This window comes from Apostichopus japonicus, chromosome 20, assembly GCF_037975245.1.
Source record: "Apostichopus japonicus isolate 1M-3 chromosome 20, ASM3797524v1, whole genome shotgun sequence".
Taxonomy (NCBI): Eukaryota; Metazoa; Echinodermata; class Holothuroidea; order Aspidochirotida; family Stichopodidae; genus Apostichopus; species Apostichopus japonicus.
Genome location: NC_092580.1, coordinates 20,331,875 through 20,358,511, shown reverse-complemented (window position 1 = coordinate 20,358,511; position 26,637 = coordinate 20,331,875). Strand labels below are relative to the sequence as shown.

At 37.8% G+C, this 26,637-nt stretch overlaps 2 protein-coding genes across 5 annotated transcripts in view; one reads left to right on the top strand and one right to left on the bottom strand.

Moving 5' to 3' along the window:
• LOC139962221 (ATP-dependent RNA helicase DHX58-like) overlaps positions 1 to 24,637 on the bottom strand; it is a 33,655-nt gene extending 9,018 nt beyond the window's left edge. The window contains exons 1-11 of one of the 3 annotated variants that reach the window (XM_071962223.1): positions 24,499 to 24,637; positions 9,434 to 9,571; positions 7,786 to 8,142; positions 6,934 to 7,125; positions 6,430 to 6,540; positions 4,878 to 5,086; positions 4,217 to 4,456; positions 3,477 to 3,560; positions 2,040 to 2,199; positions 868 to 969; positions 235 to 404 (exon numbers count right to left, since the gene is read on the bottom strand). In XM_071962223.1, coding sequence (XP_071818324.1) covers positions 235 to 404; positions 868 to 969; positions 2,040 to 2,199; positions 3,477 to 3,560; positions 4,217 to 4,456; positions 4,878 to 5,086; positions 6,430 to 6,540; positions 6,934 to 7,125; positions 7,786 to 8,142; positions 9,434 to 9,571; positions 24,499 to 24,508 — 1,773 coding nt within the window. In that variant the 5' untranslated portion in view covers positions 24,509 to 24,637. Of the gene's footprint in view, positions 1 to 234; positions 405 to 867; positions 970 to 2,039; positions 2,200 to 3,476; positions 3,561 to 4,216; positions 4,457 to 4,877; positions 5,087 to 6,429; positions 6,541 to 6,933; positions 7,126 to 7,785; positions 8,143 to 9,433; positions 9,572 to 10,632; positions 11,258 to 12,161; positions 12,364 to 24,498 lie in introns of those variants that run through there. The other 2 variants (XM_071962221.1, XM_071962222.1) reach the window with 2 other exon arrangements.
• On the top strand, positions 12,902 to 23,379 carry LOC139962223 (uncharacterized). 2 transcript variants are annotated; one of them, XM_071962227.1, is made up of 5 exons: positions 12,902 to 13,100; positions 14,516 to 14,577; positions 14,892 to 14,978; positions 15,883 to 15,944; positions 18,071 to 23,379. In XM_071962227.1, exons 2-5 carry the CDS (start codon positions 14,539 to 14,541, stop codon positions 19,065 to 19,067), a joined length of 1,185 nt encoding a protein of 394 aa, XP_071818328.1. In that variant the 5' UTR covers positions 12,902 to 13,100; positions 14,516 to 14,538; the 3' UTR covers positions 19,068 to 23,379. The 2 variants fall into 2 exon arrangements, with proteins under 2 accessions (XP_071818328.1, XP_071818327.1); XM_071962226.1 differs by lacking the exon at positions 12,902 to 13,100 and adding an exon at positions 13,506 to 13,676.
• Positions 24,638 to 26,637: the final 2,000 nt, after the last annotated feature.

Below are 26,637 nucleotides of genomic sequence, written 5' to 3'. Positions count from 1 at the left end.
CATGAATTTGGGCCTAGCCAAGACCACCAGTCATGGATTTCTATCCATGTCACGTGAATTACTTATCAAAGCATGATTAACTTCAAGTATCTGTGTAAAAGATCGAATATAAAGTAAACTCCCATTCTTTCCCTACAAAGTGATTTTACCTTTCATGCATGTTGCACCTGTTAGATCGAGTGTCTATCTTTGACCATAAAATACACATAAATTGATTGCTAAATCTACACTTACCAACAACCACTCCAGACAGTTGCGAACAGTTTGTTGCACCTCGGCACCCAGCGAGACCCTTACGCATTCTTTCTGGAATGTGATGACCCAGTTTTCATAGATCTGGGAGTCCCTTGCACCTTTGCAAACAAGTGGAACTTCACCGACAAAACCTCGTTTCTGGAATTCGACTAGAATGTGAAGAAATCAAACCAGAAAATACAGAGAAAATAACAAATGTGTTTCATCGAGATACAAACCATTTTCAAAATTCATTAGACGAATGTTCCTCAATTCTTCATCTGGCCAAATATTTGAGACACAGCTATTCATTGGTCTCATCCATCATGCAAGGGTGTCTAAATCATGTTAAAAAATAATGTTTAAAAGACAACAAAAAAAAGTTTCCAAATGTACTTTCCAGGGATTACTACCCTTCAAAAGCTAAAAAAGTTTCACTCCCCCATTTAAAATTAGACAAGTTAGATATTTCTTAGTGACAAAATTATATTACTCTAAGGTATACATTAAGATATGCTTTAATACTTGAGGTGTAACATGAATGACCAGACGTGGAATTTCTGAAGCAAATTTGGGATAAATACTGAGGAAAAATTTTGGTTAAACATTAAACCTGAGAGAGCTGATACTAACCACCTAATTTTCCCCTTAAAGCATGCTCCAACTTGTTCATTAGAGCCTCCAAGACATCTCTAAATGGATCGATGTCTCGATCTGGAACAATATGTGGATCATCTGGTGAAGAAAAATATTAAACACAATTTGGGGGGATTTAAAGTTCAAATTAAGGTAAAAATCTATTTGATAACAGAGAGCTAAAGTTGAAAAGCATGCACACACATACCTCTCATGGTTTTCTTTCATTTGTACAACTATATATCTTTGGGAATTAATAACACTTAATAATTCAATTAATCCAAAATACATTTAGAGCTTCCAATACTGCAAATTCAAACAAATCTGAGGTTATTGTGTAAAGTGAGTTGGCCTGACGTTTTAATCCGAGCAGGATCTTCTTCATAGGCTAAATGACAAGTATTGCAGAAGGGACAAAAACTGAGGTTATTCAGGAAAACCATTACTGTTTCTGGTAAAACATCAAATGTTCAAGATACAATTTGAATGCAACAAGTAACTGATAAAATTGATGTGAGATATGTATAATTCAAACTTGATATAATTTATTATTACATGATGAAAAAAACTTAATCAGGGCCAAAGTAGGAACTCTGAGAAGAATTGTTTATAGGCAATTGAAAAAAAAACCTGGGCTTATGTCTGGCCAAGGGTGACAACTGGCATATTTGTCTCAGTTTCACCAAAATTATGTATTTTCACACAAAAATCTATTCGATTTTTGAGGATATAGTTTTTGGTTTTCCACACACAGACTTGATATTAGTGACACACTGGATTTTGTATACATTGAATCCTAGATGTTAATGAAGTATTGGACATTGTAGTTACATAGCGCAAAAAGCAATGAGGCTTAGCAATCGGGAGGTTCGGGGTTCGATTCCCGGCCGGGTCATAGTAAGGTGGGTTTTTCATCCAAGAGCAATCTACGGTTTTCCCATCTGAAATGACTTTCTAAATTGAAAAGATTCCAAATTTGAGTTAAATTGTTGAATTGGAAGCCACCCGACGTGTAAGTTGTAATCCATAAGCCCTTGCGGGTTTCTCCCACATTTGTGGTCGCTTAAGCGTCGTAAAAATAACTGCTGATTATTATATTATATATTATATTATATATATTATTATAAAAAAAAAATCTTTTCTTATGTTTAATTAATTTGCTGACTTACATTCTTGTGGTATGCTAAGAAACTGCTCCAAATTCTCAGTATTTTCCACCTTCTGTAGCTTGTCTGCATCAAGGTTGGCAAGAATCTCAAAAGCATGGTCCCTGGCTTTTTCTGAGGATTTAGCTTTCCCTGTTCCGATTGAGGCTGTCATACCAACAATCTGAAAGGTCAAATCATATTAATGGCATAAAAAAGGACAAGTTTACTCATACATTGGAGATAAAGACCACCATTAAAGGATCTTTCAACTTGGTGTAGTAAATTTAAAGGTTTCCTTTATTTATATTCTGAAAATATTTTACATTAAAAGGATCTTTAAAAGGATAAAAGACTCTTTCAACCCGGTGTAGTAAATTTACAGGTTGCCTTTAATTATATTCTGAAAATATTCAACATTTTAAGGATCTTTCAACTTGGTGTAATAAATGTACAGGTTGCCTTTAATCATATGCCGAAAGTATTCTACATGTCTGTAAGATATTTGATGAAGATAACGGTATGAAACACCAGCTATAGGCTTAAGCATTTCCTATCCAACTGATACAACATATAGGTCGGCCAACATGACAGGCACATTAACACCAATGTGAGCTAGTTTGTTTCAAATGCCTCTATGAAACATGGACTCTAATTTAAAGTCCATGCATGCATGTGCAAATATAACCATGTTTACTTTAATATATGATGTAGTATAATTATTTGACAGCTATCAGAAGCTATGGACTTCTATACTGACAGCATTATATGGAAGACAAGCTTCGAGTTTTGTGCACATTCTAGTGAAGAACTTAAATCACCCAATGGTAATTTGTGAGACCAGCTTGCCATCATGCACATAGCTTGAGATGGGTACATGTGCCATACGTGAGCCTCAAACTACTGGTTAGGGTTCTCAAGAGGTGACCCACAGGCAAAATCCGACCCTATAAGAAGATTTCATTGTGGCCCCTGAAAATGTGTTCGTCCCACAATCTTGGGTTAATGAATTATGCAGGCCCTAAAGAGGTTAGGCTTGAAAACCCTATCAGTTTACAACCTGTACATTGATCAGGTGAGGTTCTGATTCTCTCTGGCCTGTTGATCTAACCAATGTCTCTCTGCGTTTCTCCTCATAGCATCCCTGAAATCCCTGCAATATGACTTATGCAGGTACAACATAGCTTACAGAGCATATGTAACTAGTTGATGTAGCTCTAAGTACCATATAGTCTTTTGTTAAGTTTGGTATAATGCATAGACACAAAATTGATTCATTTAACAGTCTATGAAAGAGTTGAATCTATTTAAATATTAACTGTGATGTCACATAAAGTACATACAGACATTCTTGTATATTAAATACACAATTGGGACAAAAGCTCCGTTTTCATAATTATTTGACCAGCTGTCATCAAGCAAACACTGCCGGTATGCGGTTGGCCAAATTTATATACTAACCTGGGGGACGTTGGCATTGCTGGCTCCCAGTTTTCTTTTTTTGATATGATAAAGGTCCATGATTCTTTTAAATGGATGCCCTTTCTGCATGCAGGTAAAAAAAAAGATAGAGGTTGAAATGCATTTGCCATGATTCTTAATTAGATAGGTTGTATATATTCAGCATGTTATCAACTAACTGTAGAAATGACTATAGATTTACACATGCAAACTGAGTAGTATTGGCAAAACAAAACACCAAATTCTGCACATGATTACTATTGAAATGGAGAGATGGTAAGATGGGGCAAGTCAATCTTGACTTCATCATCGTTATAAATAACAAAGATAATAAATCAATATGAACCTGACACAAACTTCCAACCCCAGACATTAGTGAGAAATATCAATGAATTCAAAGCTGGCTGCATGAGACAATATCATATTAATGTACGTAAAGAAAGATGCACATGAGATATTTCACCATTGTGTTAGGACCAAATATTCTACATAGTCTGAGGCCATTTTACCATTGTGTTAGGACCACATATTCTACATATTCTGAGGCCATCTTACCATTGTGTTAGGACCACATATTCTACATAATTTGGGGCCATTTTACCATTGTGTGAGGTCCAAATGCTGTACATAGGCTGAAGTAATTTGACAAAGTCTGAGCCTGGGTGAAGTAATTCTATATAATTAGCTCAAATCATTGGCAATGTGTGGCCTTTTTCCATAGTCTGAAAGACAGCACTTACATGACAGTTATGACACTCATCAAATATTACGAGAGTGAAGTCTTTGATGTCCATCACGTCATTTCCTTCCACCAGTCCATTCAGAAGGACTTGAGCAGTCAACACCAGAACATCTGAAACATTGGCAATCTCCGGCAAAGGCAAGCTGAGGCTTTCCCCTGTCACAGATATGATCTCTAATTCTGGTCTATGATCGAGAAGTTCTGTCAATTTTGCCACTTGCTGATCTGCTAGAATTTTCTACAAGATAAAAGTGATTCCAAAACATTTGGATTAACCATTTCATATTTGATGCATTAAAACATGTTTGTTGTCATTTGTAAGTAGCTTAAGGCATCTGTTCACCTTGAAAGATATACCTACTACAGTTTACATTAGATGATATCATTTTTGCCACTGACTTTTCAGGAAAGAAAACTTCAACCCTGCAGATAAATTATTCCATATAATTTCATTTTTCTTACAACTTACTTCATGAGTTATTATGATTTGTAACAAGAAATTTTTCTTGGTAAATTCAAAATTTGATTTTGACAATATCACCTTCCACCGATTCTACTGGAGAGTAATTTGCAGTGCTTTAATTTACTTCACAAGGAAAAAAACAAGAAGATTAAAACTATCAGAAGTTAGCAAAAGTGTTAGAAGTATTTAACAGTACCGTATGAACCACAAAAACTACTTTGGCATCTTTTCCTAGTCTTTCAAAGTGTCTGTCAATGATCCAACCAGCCACATGAGTTTTCCCAGTCCCAGTCGGAGCCACCAGTACAGTGTTGAGGCCTCTTATTGCTGGCTGAGCTAATTCTCTCTGATAACTGCGGAGGGCTCCATACAGAGGCGAATCACTATCACCATTGTCAAATTCATCTATGAAAGAGGCGTAAATATCCCACAGTTTTTTTATTTCCAGTATGATTTCAATTCTTTTAATTTTTCCATCAGCAAAACAAAGATATTATTGAATTGGATTTTAAATAGTTAATATATATTACATACCACAAAACGAACATGTGCGTGTTTAAATAACACTTCAGATTCAAAAATTACCATGACAACAGACATTTTGCATGAATATTTCTTAGTAAAAATGTGTCTTCCTGCTTGTTTTCTGAAAATTAGGGAAGTATTAATGGAATATGACTAATTTTACAAGATTATGTAATATGATGTGGATTTGAGATTTGTCACATAAAATGAGTTTTACTTTCACAGTTTCAATCACAGTTATCTGGAAAATCAATCAAAACATGTACTAACTCAAATCTGACCAAGAATTGAACAATTTTAGCTATACTTGCTAAAAGATGCCGGTTCTTAAGAAATCTACTGGCTAAAATCAAATGCTCACTGGTATATTTCAAAACTTACAACACATTACAGTTACTTTCCAGGCTTTTGAGAGCAGCACAATTAAATCGCTGATAATAAACAGTAATATACTGGGCAATATGCAGGGGCATATCCAGGATTTTCCAAACTGGGGGGCGCGAATGACTATCTAAGCGGAGCGCCACCATCGGTTGGCGCGCAGCGTACAAGAAAATTTCTGGTTTTGATACCCCCCAGATCACCGGAAATGGCATTTTCGGGCTTGGAACTGACCAACCAGATGTACACTTTTGCCTGAGAACTTGTTATTTCCAAATAGTTTTTTTCTCCATCTATAACCTTTTTGAAGATTGTCACCGGTCACACATCATGTTCGACCTCATCACATCTCCTGTGGATCATTGCATTTGTAGGTGATTCTATGTCGCGTCCCACAATACCCGTCAGCCCAACTTTTCAAGGTTTTAAGCCCATTATTTGTTCAGGATTTGAAAATTCACATTTCTCGTGAATAAATTCACTTCAAAACATACCCATTATGTTGCACAAAATTTCATCTATGGACAACCAATATAGAAAAACCTCCTTCAACCCCTAACAGACCGGTCAAAATTGCACGAGTAGAGGTAAGTATGATGAAGAATGTTGGTCAGGGAATTTTCGAAAATTCAGACAGTTAATTTATTGGTGTACAAATATTACAACCTCTTATAACGGCTACTTTAAAACTTCGTTAAAGGAAATAAACAACTACCAGATATTTCCGAAACCGAACACTACACACATTGACAATTGTATTGTATTGTAATTGAATCTTATTTGTCCGAGTGTTAAATTGAAGTATATTTACAAGCAGGAAATAACGGGTACAGGAAACTCACTTTCATGTAAGTCCACCATCGGTTTAGCAGGCCTGTTCAAAGGAGGAATGTAACTTGCTTCTTCCTCTTTCTGGGAATGGTTGGCAAAGTTCCAGTTTGGACTATGACTATCTGCGATAAAATATGATTTATAATGTAATCAAACTAAATCAAAAATCAAAATGTAATGCACAAGTAAATATAGCCAGCTACTTTGATTGGGTGTTACAGCTAGTTGCTGTAGGGCATCTAGGTGTCACCCCCAGAAAAAAAAGTAAACTTTTAGACATTAAACAGTGTTTTCTGAGGCATATTCTGAGGCACATTTAGGCAGTAAATTAAAGCAAGACTACTTATAACCACTTTTAATTTTTTTCGGTGGGGCTGAAGGGACGGTGGACCTCCAAACCCCTCCCCTGAATTTCCCCTTCCTTCTCATTTACATATTTCATAAACAATTTTTTTCTATCATTGGTAAACAAGACAAAAATGCAAGTTGTAAAAATGAATGCTGAATGAAATTACTATAATGTTCTGGTTCTTTCTGATGGCGGTCTAATGAGATAAGCTCAGGAGAGTTTCCACATTCTTCGAACTGTTCAACGCTAGACTCAAACTGCTCTTCAAATGAGTTCAGTCCCTGATCAGATGCCTCTTCTGTTTGTGTCTTGCTCTTAGTTGATGTCTCCTCTTCTGGAATTTGCTGGTATTTCATAGCTAAAAATAGAAATAGAGTAAATTACAAACTTTCAAACTAGGTAAAATGAAGAATTGTAATTGTGTGCGAAGCACACTACATTCATTATGATCATCGCTGTTAAGCAAGGCTTACCCCTCTACCCTTTTAAATTTGTTAGCCATTGCAAATTCCTCCATATTTTTCTTCTAGCATCCTTCTTTCTTACTTGATGCCATTTCTCCATCAGTTTAGGCCAGATATTACACCCCTCCCCCACCCCACCCCCCCTTCACTCCACTATCTCCTCCCCTATCAGCTATGCTACTGGGTGTGACTGTTGTAGGAGCTGGCAATCGAAAAAACATTGTTTTTTGTTCCTGTGAAGAGCAATACAATTAAGGGGTGTATCAGGCACTAACTGGTTGTTCTACACTGCCAAATATGAATCATAAATCTCTCATCAAAGTTCTTGAAGCATTCACTGTATAACTGGGGCCTACAGAACAATTAATGTTGCCCAAAAAAATACTCTATTTTTACATCTTGTTTGCTTTCAAACATCAATGAGCCCCAAGAGCATTAGTTTTCATGTTTTTCTTTATAGAGGTAATATATAAAAAGTTGTTTATATCACAGACATTCATCTTTACCACATGTGGCAAGAAATTATGGTGGTATTGCTTCACCTATGATCTTACCATGACACTTCTCCAACGTGATTTCCAGAGTATCGGCAATGTCGTGATGCCCGATGTCTCTGCAAGCTCGGACAAATTGTCCGTGCCAATCGGAGCCACTGCGCTGTAATAGAAGCAACAAATTGAATGCAGCACAGGGCAAACCGTGTTGTCGTTCCTGGGCTACGAGAGCCTCTACATCAGCACGAGAGAGCAACGGTTCCAGGTAAAGCAGGAAATTTGTTGGTCGTATGTTCTCAACCAGATAAGGCTGAAGATCCTTGAGAATAAGACAAAATTGTTGGCGGTGATCTGATAAAGCCGGGAGGTCCTTCAAACCTTCGATGTGGTCGGCAAGATTCTGATTTCCTTCATCACCTAAACGATTAGAGGTTCAATTACAAGAAATGAGTTATTAACAATTTCAGATTTTATTCAAGTTTTTTCGTCAACTGCTTGTACCATTTTCTGTGAAACGAAACACTCAGGTAATGAACTTTCTGCTTGGTGTCGTATAGAGAAACTTAATTTTATATTTTTGTTTGGTGAAGTTCTATATTGGAAACTGTGTATAAAGCTTAAAATTGACCTTGCTTCCCCTCTATAAGCACAAAATCCTTCGCCTTGAAAATGAGGGACATGATCACTTTATAAAACTTTCACTTTTCCATTTTATGCCCCACAGTATATGTACACAGGGCCACCTAAAGCCATTGGAAGTAAAGTAGGGATCGGTGCCCAGCTGTGCATCATTCCCCTTTTGCAAACACATGAACCTCTCCTGTACATGTATATCGTTAAGATGCACTCTGTAATACACATGTATAGTTCACTCACCTCATTGGTCATAGGAGTTTTTTTTCATGACTGCAGCAGGTTTTATGAAGAATTTATTAGCACTTAAAGTTGGATCTTTGTGAGAGGGCACTCTTGGTCATGCAAGAGTCGGCGTGGCACCTCAACTTTGTGATAGGGGCACTCTTGGACATGCAAGAGTAGGCGTGGCACCTCAACTTTGTGAGAGGGACACTCTTGGTCATGTTAGAGTGGGTGTGGCACCTCAACTTTGTGATAGGGCACTCTTGGTCATGCAAGAGTGGGCGTGGCACCTCAACTTTGTGATAGGGGCACTCTTGGTCATGCAAGAGTGGGCGTGGCACTTCAACTTTGAACCGCTGTAACTCAAAAATTACAAGTTTAGACCCGAGGATGCTGAAATTTTGCACACCTTCCTAACTCACTAAAATACTATATCTACATAATGAAGCCAAAATGAGCCAAATCGAAGAGGTGACCTCCCACACCATTGGTTAATTTTGTATGGAATGAACCAATAAGCTTGTCCCAATTTTGCAAGAATAATTCAATTGGTACCATGTGAATTACTCTAACACTGATGAGTTGGTCCAGCCCAAAGACACAGAACTCTTAAAAGAAGAAGACCTACAGTATTGATAAAGAAGCAACGGCCGGACTTTGACTCTCAAACAGTTAGCCATTTGTAAGCAATGCTTATATCCATCTGATACAGTACAGCGTAGTCTGTCCTACGATCCATCAAGACTGCTTCAACACTGCACAACAACTGCACTGCTGCAACACAATTTGTCCATTCTTCATACATTTATATCTAAACCATTTACGCTGTGACATTGTAAAGACTACTTACTACTTTTTCTGAGACAATCCAGAAATTTAAAGTAAATTTTAGAATCTCCTTCATCACTGCCCAGTCTTGAGAGTAAGAACTTTACTGCTTCACCGTTACTTTTACTGTGTGCTATTTTGGTTGTCTCTCCTGCAGTATCTAGGACAAAAATAGTGAAATAACAAGAGAGCAATGTCAACCAATGAGAACAGAAACATTTGCCAGATTGATACTAAACAGATGTGAACAGGCATCTGAACAAATGTTTATCATCAAGCTCTTAAAATTTTGGCTATTAATATTATTCGATGGAATATACAAAGATGCCACAATACATTTTCAACATTTCTTAAAACTTCAGAACTTTCATGTCCATGGAGTTATTTTACAGTAGGTTGAGTATAATGTATGGCTATAGCCAAGATGTAACACAACGGAATAATATAAAATAGAAACATGAAAAAGGATATTTTTGTTAAGTATTTTAAAACAATATCAATCTTAAAGGATTATGCAGGGGCAAAACACTTGAACAATAATCTACTTCTTAGTTGCAATGGTCAACCTTTTTATTACTGAAACAAAGTGTAAGGAGCTGGTAATTCAGTCACTCACTCTGATCTGTAACAAATTTTGAGCTGGTCAGAAAGTGAACAGCAAGTTACAAACTACCACCTTCTTATTCTGGAACTGATAGTGAAGGAATGTACCAACAATCAAGCTAACATAGTGTCCAAGTGTAATTTCACACTTTTTTTTCACATTTGCAAATGTAAAATCAATGTGTAGATCTGCCATCTTGTACAAAATTTTTGCATCTGCAATTAGCATTCCATTATATGTGGCACAATTGGCCACATGGGCTAGAACCATGAAAGTAGGATAATACTGCCATACTACAGCAAACATGTAAGGATAATTCTTTTCACAAACTTATGCAACTTTATACGAAACCTTTTGTAAGTTCTTTTTGGCTCAAGAAAAACAACAACATAATAATAGTCTTGGGTGTATATGTATCAACCGCACTTTTTGGAAGATCTGTGAATGAATTGATAACAAGCGAATCTTTTTAATTCATGAAATATATCAATGGAAGTGGCTTATTCAGTGCAAAATTCAGTAACATTATTTTCTTAACTAATTACAGTATATAAACAAGACTCCCAGCACATTAAACATATGTGAATCTTTGAATACAATAATGCACATGCACTTACCGTGGTCTATAAGATTCTGCATTACGCAGTGGGTGACAAATGCCGGCTCAAGATTCAAATAAACCTCTATTACCGGACTGAAGACTTCCTTCAAAAGTTCAGCCATATTTCATGCACTCGCAGGAAAATGACTATGTATCTACCACAAACTGTTACTCGAGTCATACAACATAAAACTAAGAAACGGTAGTTTACAGCTCAACTTGGAACAAATCCAACATGGTCTAACCGTGAATCGCATCAGTTCTATATCTTTGACTAAGTTATGGTGTGATGCTAACGTATGATTCAGACAGCTCGACAAAGAGAACAAGATTGCTAAAGGCGTTGTCAGAACACCTGGTTAGGCCGGAGACTTCATGTATTTGTACTTGTAGATTAACGTTAGTCTATGAAAACGTTGTGGCTTATTATTCTCAGTAGCCTTTATTCAAGAAGCCTAAGTTGAAGAGAAATAAATTTCTTCAAATTTCAAAATGCACTATCCACGAACAAGAAAACTATCAGTAAGGGTAATGCTATCCAAACGAAGACCACTGGAGCACTTCCAACTTCAAGTTGTTTCTCTGTGATCGATTTCCTACTGTTGCAGAGATCAACCACGTAGATAACAACATTGCAGATGAGGTTACGCAAGATAGTGGAATTTCCCTCCGTAAGGGGGAAATCCCATATTAACTATATTGAACGCGAAATAGGACAGTGTTAACCTAGCGAAAACTGTTGTCTTCGAACGAAGTATGTCATCTTTAAGTCTTTGCGAATAAAATATTGTTCAGAGGAATCATAGCTTTGTGGTATGGATACCATGTAAATATTAAAATTAAAAGCCATAATAACGTTTACAGCTGCAGGTTAATTTCGATTTCATTCTTGGCTGTGCTTTATCAATGATCCCTCGTTTTTGATTAGCAGTATATAGTGGCACCTAGAGGTAGTGACCATGATTTTGTCATCATCACTGCCTCAATAAGAGCGATATTGGTTCACAAACCAAACAGAAAGGTATTTATTTATGCTAAGGGGGATTTTGCCCAAATTCAACAAGATCAGAACTTCTTCAATGACCAGCTTACCGATGACTAGATCCAAAATTCCGACATCGACACCGTTTGGTTAAGCTCCACTGACATTATTAGAATGTTTATGGATAATTATATCCCAACTAAGATTATAAGGTGTAAAGTTCAACTCATATGGATGACTGGCAACCTGAGAGAGGAATGTAACAAAAAATCATAAGTTATGTGGAGCTCTTAGAACTGGAGACTTCGATTATTGGGATAAATTCAAACGAGTTTTTAAAAAGCTTCGCAGAAACCATATCCGTGATATTTGCGACAACCTTGCAACCAACAACACTAAACCATTCTGGCGATAGGCTTATATAAATTCCATTCGCCGAGAGGCTTTTTGTGCTAATCCTTTCCAGAACATCGTTCGCCTTGCCTCAAGTGCCAAAGGAATAGCGGAGGCCTTTAATACCCAATTTTGCTCAATTTTTACTAAAGAAAATCTGCAAGACCTACCAACACTCAAACGAAGAACATTTGTTGATGTGCCCAATATCACTGTCACTACTCCTGTCATATAGAAACTTCTGAAGGAATTATAAGATCCACAAAGCAACTGGCCCCGACAACATCCCGGCAAGGATTCTGAAGGAATGCTCTTCAGCTTTAACAAAGGGTTTCCAGAAGTCTGTCTCAACCCCATGGTACCATCCCGCAGGACTGACGTATAGCAAATGTGTCACCCACATTCAAGAAAGGGGACCGATCAAAACCATCAAATAAACGTCCAGTTTCGCTAATTACTAGTATAGTCTGCAAACAATTGACTACATTACGTAACGGCAAATGTGAAGGATTGTACACGATTCGAAATCCAAATTGAGATACAAAAGAAAAGAAGAAAAAAGCTTACTTGACCGGCACAAGTGGCCTATGCCATATCTTTTGATTGTAAAATGAAGAGTTGCCGGTCAAGCAAGCTTTTGAAATTTCGAATCGTTTTACAATCCTTCACATTTTCCGTTACGTAATGTAGTCAGTTGTTTGCAGACTATACTAGTAATTAGTATAGTACTTAATTGTCAGTAACATTATGGTTCATTTGGATAAACATTCCATAGCCTACTTAGTGAAAAATAACATGGCTTTGGAATGTGGTAGATCTTGTGAAACCCACCTGGCCGGTCTGGTAAATGACCTAACAGGAGTTTTAGACAACCGTGGTCAGGCAGACTTGTGTGTTATGGACTTTGACAAGGCGTTGATCGATGTGGTTCCACGTCATGGCTTAATTACTTGTAGGATCACCTTGGGATCAGTGCAACTATTAACAAATGGATTGTGATCTTTTCAGCTGGGCCATTCACCCTCCTTTGTAAAATCCTTGTTCCGCCCCTGACAGTGGCCTATGCCATATCTTTTGATTGTAAAATGAAATGATGAGTTGCCGGTCAAGTAAGCTTTTTTCATCTTTTTTTTTCTTTTTTTGGTATCTCAATTTGAAATTTCGAATCGTTTTACACTCCTTCACATTTCTTTTCTCGACAATCACTTGTTTATAGATCAAATCCTTTCCAAACTTTTACCGCATATTTTACATTATCATCCTGTAATTTTACATTAGCATGGTGAACTTTTTAGTTATCATCTTTAACTGTAACAATTGATATCGTGTACATTTATATCATCGTGTTCTTAGTTTTACATTATCACCACTTGTACTTTTATAACCGTAAGTTGAGCTATATTTTCTCCGTTCAAGTTGTACTATGGCGCATGTACTGCATGGCAACATTAACCATGTCTAGGCACCTTGCATGCATGTTCGTAGTAAGAACAGCTCTTTCGGCGCGTAGTTCGGCCGTGCATGGGCCATTTCGCGTGTGTAAGGCGTGTTGTACTATACTAGTTGTCTGTACTCAGGCCTAATGAATCTCATATATGATATCCTACTTCCTTAGCTGCGACTTAGAAACGATTTCATTTGCGTCGATGAAGAAGTTTTTCTAGTCTAAAGGACTTGTGTAAATGGTAAGCAACTTTATGTAACAAATATGATAAGGAAACTTCTAATTTAAAACTCATGGGCTATTTGATAAATTACTTAAATTGTTACTGCAGGCCTTGGTGTAAGTGACAAAGCCAGGCACAATGTGAGTACCTATTCGACGAAATGGTAACCAGTGATATACAGTAACCCCTAATAATTGAATAGGGTGAATTTAAACAACGTTATTACCTGCTTTACACCACTTCTTACAATTTTTTATTGTGCAGGGATAAATTGTTTATAATCAGGAAAGCAAAACGAGATTTGTCACCCTAACATAGACTGCTCTAATCCTAGGGCCAAAGTTAGTTGAACTTTGTAATTTATGTAATTGTAATGTAAGTAAGATGTAGGATAGCCCTCATTGAACTAGGAGGCCTATGCCTGGCACTAGGCCCCCTTAGCCTAGGCGTACCAGTAGGTCTATGTCAATCCGTGGAAGAACATGACAAAGAAAATACAGTACATCACAGCCAAGGTTATATTATTAGGCTATTGTAATTTCACATTTCCCTAACTTTGTGTACTGTGTAATACTCAGACTACAGGAGTAAATAAACTGGATGTGTAAAATACCCTGACACTGTCAGAAAATGCCTTACTGAAAATGAGAAGGCTCAGTCAAGAGAATCAAGTACTAGAGTCTTTGTTTTTATTGTGAGAACGACGCATCATATGTGGGAGATTTCAGGAGAATAACAAAACCCACTGAGCTTCCATTCTGTCACTGAGGCTCAGTCAGCACTCCTGTGTCCCACACAGGAAAGAAGCACATTTTATAGTACAGTGGCTAATTTCAGACTATTTTTTATCCTTTCAGGTTCCTGAATACCATATCTTACAATGATGGAAGCTGCATTTCCAATAACTTGGGATCAGAAGGTATCAAATATGATTCATAAATTTGTTTGAATTTGTAAGAAAGATAATTTGGAGTCATGGTTGGAAATTGGTGATTATAACTTTCTCTGAAATGGAAATGTGATTGTCGTATGTTTGATTCTTGAACTATCGAAAATTAAAAATCGTGTAACAAGCAGGTGCAAACCCACAGTCCATCATCTTTACCATGTTACATGATCGAGTTGCTTGTGTCTTAATTCGGATGCTCTGTCCTGTACCTCAACATGATCTCTTCAATGGACAAGCCTTGCTTCCATTGATATACATCTAATTTATTACAATTCATATTTCAGATCAATTTGATCGGGAAGAAGATTGAAAATCCAAGATTACACTTGTGTGAGAAGTGCAATTTTCCTATTCTCATATATGGTAGGATGGTAAGTATAGTCTCCATTTGATTTACTGTTTATTACTTCAAGGCAATTATGTAGGTGCATAATGCACATATACATGAATGGAAATTGTTTTGTAAATACATAAATCCTTATTGCAAATATCATATAGTCTGCACTTAAGAAGCAACTATGATGGAACTATGATACGAAAGAAGAGAAATTTTCCTAGGTACTTTTTCTTCCCCTAAGGAGTTGTAATTCTTTGTGTATATTGCCATGGATTGAAATATACATACTATTTGTTATAGTGTTGAATTAAAGATGGTTAAATAAATTGGAACAGAAACCTCCCCAAAACTGGTCATCATTTTCCAACATTATGGACTTTCAGACAGAGCAGCCTGCATGAACTCAGTCATTATTTTGCAACGAGAAAATGTTATTAATCAACCCCATAGTTCGACTGCCTACAGTTTTCATGATACTAGGTTTAGACGGTTTTGTAACTATCCATGAATCACCTATTCATGAAAAAGAAAGACCAAATTAAATTTGAGTTTTCTTCCAAGAGAAGTCACAGTATTCCTCTCCAGTCAGTGTGCTCAGACACTCTGACAAGACCAAACAGGGAGACTACCTACAACTCTGCCGTTCTGTAATTTGTGGTGAGGGTTTCCGCTTTCGTGTCTGTCGTACGCCGATGAAGAAATCCACTTCAGAATTCTGTACTCTTCCATGACTAACATGTTTTGCAATTTTTGTTTTGGTGTAGGTTGATTAGTTGGCTAATTTATACTTAAATGACAGTTTGTTTGGTGAAGAACTTGATGTGATTAGGATTGCATAGCCATGATGGTGGTGGTGATGACATCAACAAATATGATGATGGTAAGGGGAATGAAAACCTAAGCAGAATGTATTTATTGTTTACTTTTGTTCTTAACAGATTCCGTGTAAGCATGTGTTTTGTTTCGACTGTGCAAAGACAACTGAGAAAACATGTCTAAGGTAAGTTACATGGAAACTGTAAACACCCGTAGAATACTTTTATTTTGAAGGTATAGATTTGGGGATAGGTTTAGTATTCACAATTGGTCAAGCAGTTTTGAGGTTTGTGAATTATCCTTATTCTTTTTTTTTGTCTTAATAATACTGAAAATGCTATGTTCTGTGTACAAAAACAGCAGTTGTGTGGTAATGTTCCTCGTCATGCATAGCATTGAATTGGACTGTGCTATCGGTTTTCAATAGGCTGGTATTGGCCAAATCTGGCCCACTGAAGGTTTCAATCCTGCCTGGGAAAGAACAATTGGCCATCAGTCTTTGTACTGATCAGACAGATATGCTAGCACATGTGGTTTTAGGTGTGAAGGGGGCACAATCCCAGTCATCATCTCTGGCTTCAATGACAGAGATCTGTCCCCCAAAACAGCTCTGAGAAAATCTTGCTTCGGTTGGGAGACATGCTAGTTTAAAAGCTGTTTGGGAGCTGTCATTTTGTAAATCTGTGATATCATAGAGCCACTTTGTTTTTTCCTGTCATAATTTGAAGGTAGAATTTGAACAGTGTTGAAACTGCTTCCAGTGCCATACTGAGGTCTTGTTAAGAGTGTCGATATATTAGATTCAGCATTTGCAAAACCCATTTGCAATCTCCATTACAGATTATGAACATTGTAATAAATGTTAGAAAAATGTAACAAATTGAACAACGTGGATCAATGATGTCATATTTGGACTTGATCAAGTCTTTTGCCTTGTGTGTGCAGAAATATTGAATCTGTGATATCCCAAAGTGACTAAGACTTTCTCTTAGCTATTTGGGTATTAAGTCTTTTCATGACAGCGATCTCTATTGCATCGGCCAACCATGATGGTTGGATTTGTGTACCTTTTAAGCTTCTTATTGACGTACACAACACTTTGCTCGATATAGATGTAGTGAGATTTAGTTTTTCTCTGGACTTCCTAGCACAATGATCAAGAATCCATGGGCTATATCATACCACTGCCATCTTTTGTGCACCAATTCGAGCTGGAGTTACCCGATGTTGGGAAAAACAAAACAATTGAGAACAGGGTCAACTTTTGAAATGATGTAGAAAGTTATGTTGGCCTACTCATTGCAGCAGTAATGTTTGGGTTAAAGTTAATATAAAATTGTCCCCAAATACGCTGGGGAATCAAATGATGGTCTCCCATGGTCAAAGGACAGGCAGCACAGTACTTCTGCCTTCATCAAAGCATTTACCACCTTGTGGTACTCTTATATCAGGGGTTCCCTAACTGGGGTGGATGAACCCCCACGTGGTGCGTGATTCTGTCCCAGGGGGTTCGTGAGACTTTTCTGAAAGTCAAAACTAGAGTACTTTTTGTTGAACTAAAATCTGATATATCATATAATTTAGTAATGTGCAAAAGTCGTACCTATGGACAAATTCTTTTCGCGTTCCATTCGCATATGTTGCCATAGTAGTACCATGCCGTGCATGTGATAAAAAAACAGGAGCATCTGTCTCATCATGTGTGATGGGTGATTGATGCGTGATACAATTCGTGATCTGATCTTGAAGTTTCCAAATAAATATTTATTCATCTCTATTTTTTTTTCATTACAATATTACACTATATTGATCTTTTACAAAGCACTGTTATGCGTACTATAGTATAATAAAGACTCAGATTGTGTCTCGAAAAGTTAGGGGTTCGTGGACAACTCTGACATCCACAGGGGGTTCGTGGGGGGATAAAGTTAGGGAAACCCTGCTCTATATGATGCCTGGGAATCATTTGGAGGATCAGAAGCCCCTGTAAATTACTTTTGTAAAGTTATTGTAATTATGGCATGCATTAATGTTGTTGGCCAATACTGTTGACCTCCAGTTATGAATTAATTGTTTAACCTTGATATATTAATTGTTGCTAAAAATGTGATATGACCAACCAATACTGATTGTCATTGCATTCAGTCAAATTTCTGTGAAAGTCTGACTTTCGATGAACACTTTCGCAATGTTACTGTTAGTTGGGTGGCTACTTTACACCATCAGAGGTTAAATTCATCTCATGCTTTTCATGTCTCTTATGTAAGCAGAATTAATGTATTTACTGAATATTCATTTTTCTCTGTCTAGATGTGGTGACAGTGTTTCTCGTGTTGAACAGTCTCTTCAAGGCCAAATATTCATGTGTGAGTACGGAGCTCCCAAGCATAGCCACTCGGGTTGTAGAAGAACATACCTCTCCCAGAGGGACCTCCAGGCCCACGTCAATCACAGACACAAGAAACAGGGTCAAAAGTCACATGACCACAGTAAATCCTCCAAAGACCGCCGTCCTTCTGATCCAAGGACAGAACCAAGAGGAGAGAGGGCTGAACCTAAACGGGAGAGGAGCGAAAGTAGACCAGATCCTCGTCTTGAAACTAGGACTTCTACTTACCAACAAGTTCAGAACTATTCCGTAGGGTCCTCAGTAGCTGTAGAAGCACCATCAGCTGATTATGGACTGACTCAGCCGATCATCGGACAAGCAACGGGTACCCAAGGTGATTACCACATGGAACACGTACCCGTTAGAAACACAAATCTCATCACTGTACCCTTACATGATAGTGGTGGTGGTGGTGAATACCAGGCACCTGTCCAGTATGCAAATACCTCTGCTCCGCCTCCCCCACCACCACCAGTTCAAGCCCCATATGCTGCCCCGGTCATGGTCCCTCCAGAGCATCAAACAGGGCATACTGTGAGACCTCAGATACCTTACCAAGTTCCCCATGTAGCACCGATAATGACTCCACAGCCCGGAGGGTATACCTCAGCTACAGCTTCAATCCCACCACCTCCTCCAGCTGTACCTCAAGCTGTCCCATACAACATGGCACCCCAGGCGGTGCCGCCAAATCCGGTGGTCCACTACGAGCAACCGCCTCAGTCGTCCTCCTATGTCGCCCAGCCTAACGGTGGACATTCAGGTACAACGTTCAGTGCACCGGTGTCGGCTGCTTGGACAACGCCCACCCAGTCTCATTCGGTGCCGGGAGCTATCCCTGCTCCAGAGGGTACCGCAGCAAGTCAGCCACATCCGACGCTTCCAGACTCAACCACGTATCCTGGATCCTACTACTAGCGTGATGTGTACCTTGAAAGAAGGTCGTCATTGTGGTGATACTTACAAGTGAAAGTTGTGCTCTGTAAGCTGTACGCATATGAAGAACCTTCAATGAAGAACCTCCTGTGAATCATGCTGCCTTGTTAGCTTTTGAAACCATGTTCGAGCTCTCCTCATGTGGCAGTGGCACAATCATGTGAGTTTCTGGAAGGGCGGGGGGAGGCCCTTAGCCTCTCTACAAAAAAAGAGATAGAGGACTAACCACCCTCCCCACCCGCCCTCCACCAGTAGGCAGAATATGACAAGAAAATTCCTACAGTACATAAACATGTTACTTAAATGCATAGTACAACCTTAAAAGTTACAATTCTTCAATACATCATTCAATACAATACAATACATCATTCAAAACATGCATCATTTTGCTTGTAAAGCACAGTCCATTGGATCAAATTCTCATCCTTCATATACCACTCCCCCACGACAAGCTCCTCTCCCATAACAAAAATGTTAGTTGTGCCCCTGCCCATCCAGCACAGTAATTTGAAAGCACACAAGTTCCAAACAACTCCTTTTAGTGTGTGGATCTTTTATGGATAGAGCATAGTCTTCATGACTTAAGACTAAACTTATGCAAAGACATTGAGGTTACTACATGAATGTAACTCTGAGATATGTTTCAGAGCATCTTAATTGCATTCCAAAGATTTTAAAATGTTCTCTGCAATGTATAACAGTTGAAAAATGAGAAAACTTAATGTAACTTGTATGGGACAATGATTTGAGACATCAGAAAGATGAGAAAGAAATTAAGTATCAACTGATTGCATTGTTTCTGTTTGAGAAATACAATTTTTTTTCAACATATATTTTGATTGTATAGATTGTCTTAATTAACAGTAAACTGAGATTTATGTAAAACATGAATCCAGATTTTCACAGTATGTGATTTCTTTTGATGTTATATTTGTTAATTAATTTGATTCCTAGATATTAGAAGAATTTTGTTTCTTTGTTTACTTTTGCACAAGGAAAGTTCATCATTTTTATTACATAAAGGTGCATGCTCCATTAGAAATTGTCCAAGATAGACACTGAGAAGTACATTAAAGTGTAATATGTTTTCGGTCATGTAATGTTGTTTGCTTTCAGATATTGTGGTTATAAGTTATGCAAAGTTAGTAATGTTAATTGTCAATTACAAGTCAAAAAGGTTGAGATGCTAAATTGTGGTGTAGCAAGTTTTTTTTTAAATATTTGTTATCTTTATCCTCTAAAAGTTAAGGTTTTGAAGTTTTGTTTGCCAATTGGTCATGTGTTTTTAAGTATAAAAAAGTATCAATCTATCATTTAAAGCTGAAAGTTCAAAGCAGCTTGTAGAAGTTTGTTTGACCAGAACTTTTTGTTTTTGCTTCAGAAATAATACAGAAAATACTTTCACGAAAAATTATGTTCGTGGTGGTAGAAAATATTGCCATCAAGTTTTTGTGAGCAAATTTAGTTTAAGTATAATGGAAATCAACAACAACTGCAGTACAGCTATTTGACTGCACCGGAAATTGAAAAAACAACTAACATTACAGCTTTTGACAGCCATACTTGAGATGGGAATTGAACCTGGTGAGGCCAGCGTCACAAACACACAAAATGGAGGCGTGAAGAAGCGAGGACCTTATGAGACATTTTTGTAGGGGTGGGAACCTTGAGGTGGAGTTCTTTGATACCTCAAAATAAAAATACATGCGCAATGCTGATTGTGTATATGTGACATCACCATGAATTTGGATGCCCCAATTTACCGGAAACTCCAATGATGTTAGTATAGTCTTGCCTAAGAATGGCAACATATTACACCATTTGGCATCTAAGCACACTTTCGTACAGTAAAAAATCTGTAAAAGGTGAGGGTAAACCCCATGAAAAAACCCCGGGTAAGCGCCAGACGCTACTGGCCTTTGTGAAAATTATTACAAGGAAAACTTTTTATTCTTTGGCTTATGGGTGGCAATTTGTGGGCAATGTAGCAATCAATAATCTGTTTATAGTTGGCATGTAGAATTATAATATCTAGGGAAAATTAAATTGATTTCTTAGATTATCATCATTCTTTTTGCAAACAGTAAGACCAGTGAATAGGTTTTTTTCAATTGGTAGTGACGTTGTCGTCTCAAGCCTCTTTCTTTTCTTATGTTTCATACAATCGCACACACTATTATGAAACCTAACAGGCAATTCTGCTGGTAAAACGGGTTACACCGTAACTGGATTTGACTATGATAGCCCAGCGTTCCATGAAACAATGAATGGGGGGTATGGATGATGATCATGCACACCAAACTAGAGGGGTGGATCGTGGTTGTGCTTGCCCCGCCCCTCCCTTCTGCTCCTCCCATCCTAAAATGGCGGGCACTCCCAGGAAAAAAATAGCTTAGAATAGGCAAAACAAGAGGAGCGTGGAGGCCGAGTGGCTAATGCTTTTGTTTTATATATGATCACAAGATTGTGGGTTCGATTCCAGCTCTCACCATTATGTTGTGTCCTTGGGCAAGGCACTTTTATCTCGACTGCCCCTCTCCATCCAGGTGTATAAATGGGTACCTAACTAAGGTGTGTGTGCTGGATTCTCAGCAGCCAGCCTGATGACCAGGGATTCAAAGCGCTTTGAGATAGCTGTGCCATATAAAGCGCTATACAAAAACTAACATAACATAACATAACAAATCATTAAGTAAAATTACTCAGAAGAAAACTTGAAAATGGTAAGTCGCAATAAGCCGGAATTGTTGGGAGATTAATAATACAGAATAGTGTCACTATAACAAATAGTAAATTAATAGTTACTACCATCAGTGAGCAATGCCCCACCTTCCATCCCCCCCCCCCGGCCTCGGTCCATTGTCAAACCCTATCCAGGATTTTGAGGGCTAATATATGAAAAGTTTGAATCTTTATAAAAGTCAGGAGGAGGTTAAAAGGGCCAGGGCACACAACGACCCTAGTGGTGCCAGTTTAACCGGCACCCTGACCCAATTGTTAATTGTAAATCTAGGGGTATTCGTCCGAGGAGGTAGTTGTCCGTGTGGGTAGTTGTCCGGGGGGGTTTTGTCCTTGGGGGTAATTGTCCGGGGGTATCTGTCAGGGTGGTAGTTGTCCTGGGGGGTAGTTGTCCGGGATGGTATTTGCCCGGGGGGTATCTGTCCGGGTGGTAATCGTCCGGGGGTAATCGTCCGGGGGGTATTTGTCCGGTCCCAACTTAGTGTGGTACACCTATACCAAACATAAGATCTCGTCAAGTTATCCTTCTTTAGATATCATATTTACAAGGTAGGCGTCATATACACACACATGCCCACGCAATGCACATACACTCAGCAGCATGAATGCATTGGTTACGATTACCGTCAAAACCATAAACCTGTCCAATTGTTCTGTACAAAGCTGGAACCAAATCTTTCCCAAATTTTCTGAACTTGCTGAAATTTACATTCATTAGTCATTGTCATAAGGGTTGTTATTTCATCTCACATACTAGCGGATGACATCCATTACTCTTCTCTTAGATAGTAGGCTATATTCATTTGTAGTGTATGTACTAGATTACAGCTAATTATGTTGCTCTGAAAACAGTAAGCAAAACAAAACCCAGCCTCTGGTTGCAGAGGCCCCCTGGCTTCTATGAACCCTGTATTGCTTCTTTCATCGAAAAAAATCTTCCTGAAGTAATTACTAACATATATCTATTAATAATAATCCACTTTAAGTACCAGGATCCTGTTTTAGATTTCATCTGAGATATATGTCACTGGAGTTCAGTCTGAAAAGTTGGATGAATGTCATGTGTGTTGTTTTACATATAATTATAGGTCACTGGTATTGACCCCACATTACACACAATACAAGAGACCGTTAAGTACAACATACTATTTTCCTGTGAAGGTCAAAGGTCATCTGAGGTCAAAAGAATTTAAAAGCTTGTAAACAGTTCCGTAGGAGTGCAAGAACCTTGCTAATGACATAAATTCAGCCCTGTTAAACATTCACATATACTGCCTGCAGTGGTACATTAAATATAGCCTCCACATATGACTTGTCGCAAGGATCTACTAAATAAGTTTGTCTGGAAGTTAATTGTCTGCAATAAAATGTCGATCAGTTTATTGTAATGAAGCTTTATTACTTTCATGACCAATTGGTGTGTGTGGGTCTGCAAGGATAATAAACGCGTTGACATTAATGCCAATGGCATATTTTCTTTTAGTGATCTGTAGGTGGAGTCCCACTGAATGATAAAGGAGACTTAAGGATAAAAAATATATATCAAGTGTATTCATATTTTGTTTTAATTAATGTGATTATTTAAAGTTGCACAGCTACTTTAAGTGGGATTAACATCGCTTTTTGATTCCTTGCCCGAAGGTAAAAGGAATATATGCGATGGTGATTGCGTGTGTGTGTGTGTATGTGGGGCTTAAGTTGATTTTCACTAAAATAGCTTGTAAACACGGTAACAGAACAACGACAAGTGGATTGAAGTCATACTTGGTACATATATGCGCCATTGTGAGTAGAAGAGCCCCATTGATTTTGGTGCACATATCAAGAATATTAATGAGGTCACAGGGTCAAATGTAAACATTTTCAGAATTGAATCATACTTTGTGTGAAGGTGTCGGTAGATAGTGGGTACATGATATGTTCAATGTGATATTATGAACATTTATTAGTGGGCAGGGCTTGAGTTGGCTTTTGCTAAAAATAGCTTGTAAACATGTTAAGTTAACATATTTAGTAGATAGGTCCACAGTCAGTGAAAGAACCTTGCTGATCATTTATTCAACAATGACGAAAGCTTGGGATTATAATCTCAACTGGCAAGGAATCACAATATGCCCATTGGCTTTCTGGTTATATGATCACACACTAACCGATATCAACCTTGGTGATCTAAATCTTTTTCAGTAGTGATACACCGCATCCGCCAGTAGAGCCGTTGGTCACCCCTTGAACACACAGACAGACCTCTTAGTCAGATTACTCTTGCAGCGAGGTCAACAGCTCAACTTTTACCTTAATGAAAGTACTTTTCACCACCAAACATGCATCTTACATGTTAATTAATTGGCAGCTGCTAACTACAATTTGACATCATACATCTCACTTCAGTAGCTGCATACGTACCTTTGGTAGGGAATTTCTCAAACTTCTGTATGTGTACATTGAAATGCTTTCAAGTTCATTACAATATGCAATCATGCCTTTAAGCAGGAAAATTGAAACATGTTGCGGATACTCGACCTGAGCAGAATATCCTTAACATGGGTTGACCATGTAAATTTTATATCAATTGGGCATATATACTGGTTACAAGTCTCAATAAATCCATGTTTACAAATAAGTTAATGTATACATCAAATTCATATGAAATCATGACGTGATAAAAAATACTTACCCATGTACATACCATCATGTTAGCAACCGCTATGTTTACCAATGATCTCCTGCATTTCGCATTCAGATATGTTGACTCTGCATTCGGCTGAAACAGCGACCACCTGCACTTTTCTGAAGAACTGCCAAGATGACTGAGCTTTAAATTTAGGTGTGGAAAATACAAGCTTTCTTGAAAATTGAAATAAATATAACAGGTTCATTATTAGAGCTTACATAACATAAATTATAGGCCTACAGAACTTTCATTAATCTTTTTTCGTAATATGAGTTTATGTACTTCCAAGTCCTGGTGTGTTTGAAATTCTCGCCAGGGATACTCAAAGACCTTGCAAAATCCACTTATATTTTTCAAGAGGTGATTCCCTTCAACCCATAATTGTTCAGGCCACCTGTTTGATAGGTAAAGATTGTTTAAGAATCATCCAAGTTAACAGCATAGTTGCAAACGTCTTTCAAAAGTAAAATTACTCTCCTGTCAACCGAGGGGGAATCTGCGATTTGGAACGGGGAAATCAGGGAATAAAGGTAGGCTTAGTGTGTTTGAGGAAAACTCGTCAAAAAGATCCCCAACTTGTATGCACACATTTCGAAACACTGCTGATTATTCATGTCAACAGAATATTTTGGATAGGCTGGAGCTAAATTGTCACTTACCCCACATCCCATCTCTCTTCAACACTATGATGACTGTGTTTGGCTCCATTTCAATGAGATTGAGAGTATGTACAACAGCATCTTTGTTGATCTCTGCTTCATCCTCGTTATCCACAAGTACCAAATCTTTGGTGATAACAAAATAAAAGAAAATATTGATATCAGCCTAGTATTTGTAACAAACTTGTTAATGCCATTTTTAGGTTTGAGCCATGCATATTAAGTAAATATTTATGGGTAGGCCTAGGGCGAATAACATTCATGTTGCCTGTGGAATTGTATGCCTGAACATGCATCCCTACCCTAAGTACGTACTAGCTACTACTATTGCTAGTTCACTAGTTCTGTAGGCAAACATCCCTACCGCAAGTATGTACTACAAGTTTGCAAGAAGTATATAGGCCTAACGTTAGGCATAGTCCTACCTTCCTCAATATGTATTGTTACTTAAACTATGGCCAAGCCTATAGTATAGGCAATAACTAGGCGCAGTACTACGGACCTAGTCCTATATAGCAAGGTGTAGTATCTTGATAGTAATACTATTATTATATGTAGGCTGACCGAAGTCGCGTACGTATAACCGCCTCTCCGTATGATATCTTTTTATGAGAAGTTCTAAACATACTCAATATCAACTCCAAAATAAATGACTACCGGTTTCAACTAAATCTCTGAATTCCCTGAACACCACAACTTTCCTTGTTTCATTTGGAACCAATAATCGGCATTTAGCAACCTTATTTCCCGTCTCGTCTCATCGCGGCAATGTATCATACTGTCCTATAATAATTACTGGTACTACTTTGGACCAATTAGGAGTGCCGGTTTCAATGACGTAATCATCGCATGGTTAGAAGATAAATATGGAAGGGGATTGGGCGACACAGTTACTTCAAATTCAGCTGACATTTTGTTTATGAAATTTCGGCTTCCTCGAAATTTTGAGACTTTTTATCTCGAAACGTCGACTGTTCATCTTGAAATATTCAATTAAATTTCATTTCAGCTATTTGTTGATATTTTACATTTTTTGCCAAATTTTCTAATAAAGTGTTGAACTTTAGGGCTTTTTGAATTGTATGTCAAATTTCGGTTTTTTATCAGTATATATAGCTTTTTCATTCGGCCTTTATTGATATTGTGACATTTTAGGACAAAATTCCACCTAAAACGTAGAAATGTTGACCAAATAAGGTGTTTAAATGATTCTTATTATTATTAAAATTAAATGAAATAAAACTGTTAGCAAACTGCTTATCCACTAGAGAGCCTGTGTAATAGAATGTGTAAAAGTAAGTTGGCCTGACGTTTCGATCCTAGCAGGATCTTCTTCAGAGGCTAAATGACAAGTTACAGTAACAGAGGGGACAAAAACACGCACAGAATACAGACAGGTTCATTAGCACGGTGAACACAATGAGATGGATGAAAGGGGATTATAAGTAGAAAGCAACAGGAGAAGAGGAGAGGAAGGAGATAA